General features: G+C 50.5%; 1 protein-coding gene across 1 annotated transcript in view; it reads left to right on the forward strand.

Moving 5' to 3' along the window:
* ano1a (anoctamin 1, calcium activated chloride channel a) overlaps positions 1-9,984 on the forward strand; it is a 290,522-nt gene that overhangs the window by 31,803 nt on the left and 248,735 nt on the right. Inside the window, exon 2 of the mRNA XM_038808410.1 lies at positions 8,670-8,860. Within this exon, the coding sequence (XP_038664338.1) occupies positions 8,670-8,860 (191 nt within the window). The remainder of the gene's footprint in view (positions 1-8,669; positions 8,861-9,984) is intronic.

Genomic DNA, 9,984 nt, shown 5'->3' on the forward strand with positions numbered 1-9,984 from the left:
TCAGATTGTACCGCCCCCCCCCCAGGACCCCGGAGCCCACCTGCACCGCCAATTCCACCGGTCAGGTAGGTGTTTTGATTCCCGCCGGTGGAGTAGGGGCCGGAGAATCACCGCGGGGGGCCCGCTGACCGGCGCGATTCCCGCCCCGCCGAATCTCGGGGGGTCGGGAATCCCGCCCACTGTTTGCTGCTGACAAAAATGGAGGAAATGGTTTTGGGTCCCTTTGGCCCTCATACACCCTCCTCCAATGGAACCTGTTGGATGAAGGTGATGCCTTCCGGTGTCGGAACGTATGGAGTCTCCATCTGTCCAAAGTTCTGCATTTTATTCCTGTAAAATTTAATCAAATAAACCCCCGCCCCGAACTTGTAAAAAACATTTTTTTTTAATGAATAAAATAAATGAATAAAATGAATAAAACCACCCCAGTTAAAAAAAAGCGGCCGCACTGCGCATGCATACCAGATCATCATGTGCAGTGTGGCCTCATTTTATTTTACATGTTCGCGGCCATTTTGAAGGCCGCTTGCACCCGGCGTTATTAACAGCCGGCTGTTGTGCACAGATTTGCGCGATCGGGAGCGCCGTGACAGACAACTCCGCGACCGTTCTAACACCCGCCCATGACCCAGCCCCGAGTTTGACAATACCTGCTTTAGTTCAGCGCCGGCCCTAGGGTTGCTGGCGCCCCGGGCAAGCTGAACTTCGGCGCCCTTCCGGGGGGGGGGCGGGGCCGGGGGGGCGGGGGGGGGGGGCGGAGGGGGCCGGGGGCGGGGCCGGAGGGGGCCGGGGGGGGGCAGAGGGGGCCGGAGGGGGGGGCGGCTGGAGGGGGGGGGCGGCCGGAGGGGGGGGGCGGCCGGAGGGGGCCGGAGGGGGGGGCGGCCGGAGGGGGGGGGGGCGGCCGGAGGGGGCCCGAGGGGGGGGAAGCGGAGTGAACCTGAGAGGGGGGGCCGGAGTGACCACCGGCGAGCCTGGAGCCCTCCGCCATGTTTGTGCGGGGCGGCCTGAGGGAGGGCGGCCACCGCGCATGCGCTGGTTGGCACCGGCCCAACTGCGCATGCGCGGGACCCGAGACTTTTACGCGGCGCCCCTAGCACATGGCGCCCCGGGCGACTGCCCGAGTTGCCGGTACCTTGAGCCGGCCCTGCTTTAGTTACATGTCTGTCTTCATATCATTACAGAGCAGGTCATGGATTCTGAAGCAAGTAACTCACCTCCTCCCCCCATCGTCATCCAGACAGAATTCAGGAGTGTGATGGGAACGGGTGGCACAGTGGTTAGCACTTCTGTCTCACGGCGCCAAGGTCCCCGGTTACTGCCCATGTGGAGTTTGCACATTCTCCCCATGTCTGCATGGTCTCACCCTCGCAACCTAAAGATGTGCAGGGTAGTTGGATTGGCCACGCTAAATTGCCCCGCAATTGGAAAATGTTTTTTAAAAAAGGAGTGTGATAGAATACTCGCCACCCAGGACAAAGCAGCCTGCTTTCTTAGCCCTGTTTCACCACCTCAAACAGTCACTCCCTCCACCACCAATGCATTGTGGCACCGGTGTGTACCATCTGCAAGATGCACTGTAGCAATTCGTCAAGGCTCATTTGACAGCACCTTCAAAACCCACAAACTCTAGCACCCAGAATAACAATGGCATTGGAACCCCTAAGTACAAGTTTCTCTCCAAATCACATGCCAGCCTGACGTAGAACTGCATCATTGCTCCTTTACCATTGCTGGGTCAAAATCTCAGCACTGCCTCCCTAACAGCACTGGAGGTGTACTTACAGTACATGGACTCCAGGTGCTCAAGCCAGCGAGTAACTATCACCATTTCAAGAGAATTTAGGAATGGGCGATATATATTGGCTTGTCAGCAAAGAACATATCCCAAGAACAATTTAAATAAAAATCTCCTTCTGCGGCATGGTGTTCATTTTTGGCTGATGATGCTTTTATGAAGTGCCCTGGGATAGTTTCCTACTTCAAGAATCCTATAAAAATGTAAATTATTGCTGTTATTTGATACTGAATGCAGTACACGTCCATTTAAAGTAATGGTCAAGAATATATTTTTGCAACAAATCCAGTCATTTACTCCGGCAGCTGTTTATTGTTATTTGCAGCCTGACATATACACGATATTGCCCTGTGCCTCTTTCACATCTCTAGACAGCAATTTTTCCAGGACTTCCCAATGAATGTGCATATTTTTTCTCTATCCGCAGAGCGTACTCTAACCTTCACTGTCCTTCATCCATATATCACTGCAGGGCAACGTTTGGAAACCTCGGGCACTGGTCAGAACATCAAATAAGTGGACAAGCCAAAAACAATTACATGCAACATTAAGCACCAGTATCAAAGTTATTACACACTTAGAGGGGCAAAGAAAATTTTCTACCAAAGAAAAATTTAAACACATGGGGCAGAATTAAGCACACTGCTGCCCTGTAAAATACATTTTTGCATGCAGCCCTTTCCCAGAATTTGCCGCAACATGCTCTTCTATCCCATCATGTGACCCAAGCTTGTGCCTATCATTCTGTTACACAGAGAAACAGAAAATCTCAAGGCCAGTTGCGTATAATCCATCATCCTTCTGTAACTGATGCTATGTTTCTCTTCAAGATCCTTGTCCAACCTGTTCTTGAATGGACCTAAGCTATTTTCCTCCACCTTTCCCTTTAGTCAGGTATTCTAATGCTGATCGTCTCAATGAGACAGAACGTTCTGCCTAAATTTAATCCGTTTCAGCATATTGCTATGTCCCTTTGTTCTGCCACCTTGTATTAATGCATCTGACCTCGTGCATCCTTGAGTTTATTGGAAAAACTCTGTCAATCAATTTGAATACGTGTGACCTTCCGATCACATCTTGCTGTGGCTGCTACTTCAGCAGCTAAATGCAAGTCAGGCATATTCCCATTGCAAAGGCACTGGAACTGGGCCACTGTGCGAGGACCACAGACTACTTCATTGCTGGATATATCATTGTATCCAGAGTAAACTGCAGAAACTAGTGGGAGTTTCAGATCCTGATGATCTTGTGACCGATTTCTGCTCCATTCCTCCACTCAAGCCACTTTCCCGCAGGATAACAGCTCATAAAGATTCATGCTTTGGAATGGAGGGTGACTTGAAAATGACATACCCGGGAAATCGATATTTAAAACTAACTCATCAGAGTACATGAGAGTGTGAGAAATAGCAACAGGGGTAGGTCATTCAGCCTCTCAATCCTGCTCTGTCATTCAGTAAGATATATAGAAAATAGGAGCAGGAGGAGGCCATTCAGCCCTTCGAGCCTGCTCCGCCAGTCATTATGATTATGGCTGATCATCAAATTCAATATCCTGATCCCAACTTGCCCCCACATCCCTTGATCCCTTTAGCCCCAACAGCGATACCTAATTACTATAAAATAAAAATATTTGATAAAAAATTCACTTTGATACAGTAGTGCTTTTTTTTTGCAAAATTAATCTAAATATTTCTTAGTGCTGACTTTGGATGGAAGCACAATTACACAGTCATGCGCAAGAGAATGACAATTATCCCTCCCTGCGTACCCTGCAGTACTCAACAGTAGTTGAGTTTTGGGCTCAACTACTTTCTGTGATAGTCAATTCCACAGACTCACCACTCTCTGGGTGAAGAAATTTCTCCTCACCTCAGTCCTAAATGGTTTCCCCTTATCCTCAAACCCCTAGTTCTGGGCACCCCCACCATCGGGAACATTCTTTCTGAATCTATCCTGTCTAATCCTGTTAGAATTTTGTGAGTTTCTATGAGTTCCCATCTCACTCTTCTGAACTCCAATGAATATAATCCTAACACACTTCTAGTTTCTGCTCGTATGACAGTCCCACCATCATAGATTATCATATAATTTACAGTGCAGAAGGAGGCCATTCAGCCCATCGAGTCTGCACCAGCTCCTGGAAAGAGCACCCGACCCAAGGTCAACTCCTCCACCCTATCCCCATAACCCAGTAACCCCACCCAACACTAATGGCAATTTTGGACATGAAGGGCAATTTATCATGGCCAATCCACCTAACCTGCACATCTTTTTTTTTATAAATTTAGATTACCCAATTATTTTTTCCAATTAAGGGGCAATTTAGCGTGGCCAATCCACCTACTCAGCACATTTTTGGGTTGTGGGGGCGAAACCCACGCAGACACGGGGAGAATGTGCAAACTCCACACGGACAGTGACCCAGAGCCGGGATCGAACCTGGGACCTCAGTGCCGTGAGGCGGTTGTGCTAACCACTAGGCCACCATGCTGCCCTGTAATCTGCACATCTTTGGACTGTGGGAGGAAACCGGAGCTCCCGGAGGAAACCCACGCACACATGGGGAGGATGTGCAGACACCGCACAGACAGTGACCCAAGCCGGATTCGAACCTGGGACCCTGGAGCTGTGAAGCAATTGTGCTATCCACAATGCTACCGTGCTGCCTGGTAAACCTTCACTCCATTCCCTCCATAGCAAGAACATCCTTCCTCAGATAAGGACACCAAAACTGCACACAATACTCCAGGGTGGCCTCACCAATGCCCTATACAATTGCAGTAAAACATCCCTATTCCTACACTCAACTCCTCTCCCAATGAAGGCCAACATAGCATTTGTGTTCTTTACTGCCTGCTGCGTGCTTACTTTCAGCGACTGATGCATGGGGACACCAAGGTCTCGCTGAGTATCCAACTCGCTCAACTTACAACCATTCAAATAATAATCTGCCTTCCTATTTTTGTTACCAAAATGGATAACCTCACATTTATCCACATTATACTGCATCTGCCATGCATGTGCCCACTCACTCAGCCTGTCCAAATCCCGCTGAAGCATCTCTGTATTCTCCTCACAGCTCACCCTCCCACCCAACTTTGTATCTTCTGTAAATTTGGAGATAATATATTTAGTTCCCTTATCCAAATCATCAATATATAATGTGAACAGTTGGGATCCTAGCACAGATCCCTGCGGTACCCCACTAGTCACTGCCTGCCAATCAGAAAAAGACCCATTTATTCCAACGTTTTGCTTCCCGTCTGCTAACCAGCTTTCTATCCATCTCAAGACACTACCCGCAATCACGTGCGCTTTAACTTTGCATAGTAATCTGCTGTATGAGACCTTGTTGGATGCCTTCTGAAAATCTAAATAAACCACATCCACCGGTTCCCCCTGGTCAACTCTACTAGTTACATGGCTGGTCATCTACATCAACTCCACTTTCCTGCTCGACCCTCATAAACCTCAATTGCCTTGTGTCCAAAAAACTATCCATCTCAGTCTTCAATATGCTCAAACACTGAACATGTTTCGCCATCCGGTGCTGAGAATTCCCCAGATTCCCAAACCCCAAGTGAAGAAATTACAGAATCGCAGGATTGTTACAGCATGGAATGAAGCCACTCGGTCCAGCTCTCCAACTGAACAATTACCCCAGTGCCATTCTTCCACTTTAAGAACATAAGAACATTAGAACTAGAATCATAAGTAAGCAATTCAGCCCCTCGAGCCCATTCCGCCATTCAATACGATCATGGCTGATCTAATCTTGGCAACTCGCCCAACTCCACTTCCCTGCCAGTTCTCCATAACCCTTTAATGCTTTACTCATTAAAAATCAGTCCATCTACTCCTTCAGTTGACATCAGTTTCCCAGCATCCACTGCACTCTGTGGTAGCGAATTCCACACATTCACAACCATTTGAAAAAAGTAATTTCTCCTCATTTCTATTTTAAATCTGCTACCCCTTATCCTAAAACTATGACCTCTCATTCTAATTTGCACCTAAGTCTACTTTATCCATACCTTTTATCATCTTATATACCTCAATTAGATCTCCTCTCGTTCTTCAAAACTCAAGAGTATCATCCTAAACTGCTCAATCTCTCTTCATAAGACGAAGCCCTCATCTCTGGAATCAATCCAGTGAAGCTGCTCTGAACCGCCTCTAATGCACCTCCATCCTTCAACCCTCTGAACTGCCTCTAATGCACCTCCATCCTTCAACCCTCTGAACTGCCTCTAATGCACCTCCATCCTTCAACCCTCTGAACTGCCTCTAATGCACCTCCATCCTTCAACCCTCTGAACTGCCTCTAATGCACCTCCATCCTTCAACCCTCTGAACCGCCTCTAATGCACCTTCATCCTTCAACCCTCTGAACCGCCTCTAATGCACCTCCATCCTTCAACCCTCTGAACTGCCTCTAATTCACCTCCATCCTTCAACCCTCTCCCTGTAACTTGCACATTCTTCCTCTTCAGCTGACAGTCTGGTTCCCTTTTGAATATTTTTGTTGACCCTGCCTCCTAGACCATCTCGGGCAGTGCTTTCCAGACCTTACCCACACCTGTGTGATCTTTCTTTCTCTCTCAGATCGTCTTTGCTTCATTCACCAATTACTTTAAACCTGTGCCCTCTCATCCTTGATCATTTCATGGGTGGGAATAGTTTATCCCAATCTACTCTGTCCAGACCACTCATGATTTTGAATAGTTCTAACAAATATCCTCCCAATATTACGTTCTCCAAGAAAAACCATCCTAACGTCTCCAATCTATCTTTATAATGAATGAGTCACAGGATGAGGAACTTTCCAAACGCACCCACGGGGTCGCTGACCCGCCAGTCAGGGGCTGTTCAAAGTGACCGCCCCCTCCCCCCGGCGATTCTGCGCGCCTCGGCTAGCCAAGAGCTTGCCGAGTTCCTGCGAGTCCCGCTGGTGTGGGTTACGTATGGTCCTACCTGGAGAGACCTCGGAATTCTGGCTACGGGGGCCAACCTGGTGGGGGGGGATCCGACTCCGGGGGGGGGGGGTTCCACGGTGGCCTGGCCTGTGATCGGGGCCTATTGGTCGATGTGTGCGCTCATTCCAGGGGGAGCCTATGTTCCTCCGCGCCAGGTCCCTGTTGGGCTCCGCCATGTTGGCCGGGGGCCGGCGCGGAGACGGCGACCCACGCCCATGCGCCAATCCGCGTCGGCCATGGCACGCATGCGTGGTCCCATGCTGGCCATGAAGGCCGTGGCTTTCGAGCGCCAGAGCAGCGGACACCACTCCAGCGCCGTACTAGCCCCCAAGGAAGGGGTGAATGCTTGGGCCTAGAGGTCCATTGACGCCGGAGTCGCTCGCGCCGATTTTGATGCCGGCGTCAACACTTGGCTACGATTTCAGAGAATCCTGGCCATCATCTTTCCTTTGGTCTTTTATAGTTTGGATCACTGACTGGACATGACATGTTCTACCCTGACAAAACCTTTTCACAATGCACAGCGACAAGTTTAAGTTTTCTTGTCACAATAAGGTGAAAACTTCTTTTTAATCTCCCTCCTCCCTCATTTCAATTATCTACAGGAAATGTTCACCTGCTTCCAAAGAGAAAGAAATCTTTGAAAAAAGATAATAGGATTCAACTGTTCACACACAGGCTGTTGTGGGCATGTTTCAATGAAATTCATTGTGGTATCCAATAATAAAGAGCAGAGTTTACACAATAATCTTCAGTAGACACTGGGCGGGATTCTCTGATCCTGAGGTTAAGTGTTGACGCTGCACAGGAGGCCAGCACGGCACTGGAGCACTTCACGCAACTCCAGCTGCCGATACCGGTATCAGAACGGCCGGCGCGAATTCGCGCATGCACGCTAGTTGCCTTCTCCGCGCCGGCCCCGATGCAGCGTGGCGGAGAGCTACAGGGGCGTGGCATGGACGAACATAGGCCCGCAGCAGGAGAAGCCCGCCTGCCGATCGGTCATGGGCCAGGCCACAGTGGAGACCCCCCCCGGGGTTGGATCCCCCCACCAGGCCGCCCCCCGCAACATGAATGCCGAGGCCCCGTCGGGTAGAACCACATGTGAACGGCGCTGGGGGGACTCGCCGTAACTCGGCGGGCACGCGGCCCATCACGTACGGAGAATCGCCGGACCAGCACGGGGTTGGCGTTGCGTGAATCGCGCCCCCTCCGGCGATTCTCCGTCCCAGCCCGGAGAACACCGCCCACTATCTCCCAATTGCCTCGATAAGCACGGTAGCACACATGGCTAGCACTGTAGCACAAGGAGGCCATTCGGCCCATCGAGTCTGCACAGATCCACTTAAGCCCACAGCTGCACCCCATCCCCATAACCCAGTAACCCCGCCTAACCTTTCTGGACACTAAGGGACAATTTAGCATGGCCAAGCCACCTAACCTGCACATCTTTGAACTGTGGGAGGAAACCGGAGCACCGGGAGGAAACCTACGCACACACAGGGAGGACGTGCAGACTCCGCACAGACAATGACCCAAGCCGGGAATCGAACCTGGGACCCTGGTGCTGTGAAGCAACTGTGCTAACCACTGTGCTACCAATCTGCTCAGAAATAAAATTCTTTCAATTTTATGCACAACGTTTATTTTTTGTATCATTTTCAATACCTTTTGGAGTTCGAGTGAATTACAGTGCGTGCGTCATCATAATAATCAAATAAAAAGTTTACTCCCAAGTACTGTTTCCTAACCAGCACTTAACTAATGAGTAACCTGTGAATGCATTTTTCAGATCAAGGTTTTTATTTAAAAAATTGAACCATATTATACAAGCAAAACGTTACAAGCGTTGGATTTATAAATGTCCACATTTTACTGTTTCTTGCCTCTTTTAGATACAAGCAAGGGGAAGGAGACAAGGAAGACTGCAGTCCCGCCTAAATCCAGGAAGAAACTACAATCATTCATTAATCGCAGAATGTTACAAAATGAGAAGCATTGCCCGATACAAATGGAGGAAAAAGGTGTTGATATTATCAATATAAAAGGAATCGAAGATATTGGATATGTACAGCACGAATCTATGGCAAGTGAATAGTTCATAGTTCCACATTTGATGGTTACTAAAAATGTTTACTTGCCAATTTTAGTATCATATAAAAGCAGAAATGGTTTATATCACAATGACTAGCTGAGGCATGTGGCATATAAGCGGAATCCAGATTTTAAAAAATATGACGATGAAAGGAACAGATGGTTATTCTGAGAGTTCGGTGAAGAGGGATGGGTTGGAGCGTGGGGTGGGGTGGGGGGGGGGGGGGGGGGGGGGGGGGGGGGGGGGGGGGGGGGGGGGGGGGTGGGGGGTGGGTTGTTGGGTTACGGGTATAGGGTGGATACGTGGGTTTGAGTAGGGTGATCATTGCTCGGCACAACATTGAGGGCCGAAGGGCCTGTTCTGTGCTGTACTGTTCTATGTTCTATGTTCTATGTTCTATGTGTGTAATATGTAACATGCAAGATATAAATGTTAGACCATGAACTCAGTCATAGCAAACATCTGGGGCGGGGTTCTCTCAGCCCCGGGCCAGGCCGGAGAACCCCGCCACCGGGACCATGCCACCCCACAAAGCGGTGCCATTGGCTCCGGCGTGGTTGGTGCGGCGCCAGTTGCGGGCCGCTCTATGTGGCCGGCCCGCCGATTCTTGTGCTGAGCGGCCGTCGTGGAAACGCGGAGTCCCGCTGGCGCCGTTCTAACCTGCTCTCAGCCGGCGAGAACTCACGTGGAAGGGTCGGGTGGCAGCCTGTGTGGGGGGGAGGGGTGGGGGGGGGAGGGGGTCTCCGACCCCAGGGAGGGGCCTCCGATGTGGCCTGGCCCGCGATCGGGGCCCACCAATCGACGGGCCTTCCTCTCTGGCTGGGGGACTCATTTCCTTCACGCCAGCCCCTATAGCCCTGCGTCGGGGCTGGCACGTCGAGGGAGGCCACCGCGCGTGCACGCGTTAACGCCGGCGCCACTGCGCATGCACAGATCCCGCACCGCCCAGTTCACGCCAGGATCGACAACTGGAGCGGCATGAACCACTCCAGTGCTGTGCTGGCCCCCCTGTAGGGGCCAGAATTAGTCCTGGGAGCAGCCCGTTCACGCCGTCGTAAAACGCGAAGGCGCTTACGACGGCGTGGACACTCTGCCGCAGGGTGAGAGAAACCCGC

This window comes from Scyliorhinus canicula, chromosome 9 (genome assembly GCF_902713615.1).
Source record: "Scyliorhinus canicula chromosome 9, sScyCan1.1, whole genome shotgun sequence".
Lineage (NCBI taxonomy): Eukaryota > Metazoa > Chordata > Chondrichthyes > Carcharhiniformes > Scyliorhinidae > Scyliorhinus > Scyliorhinus canicula.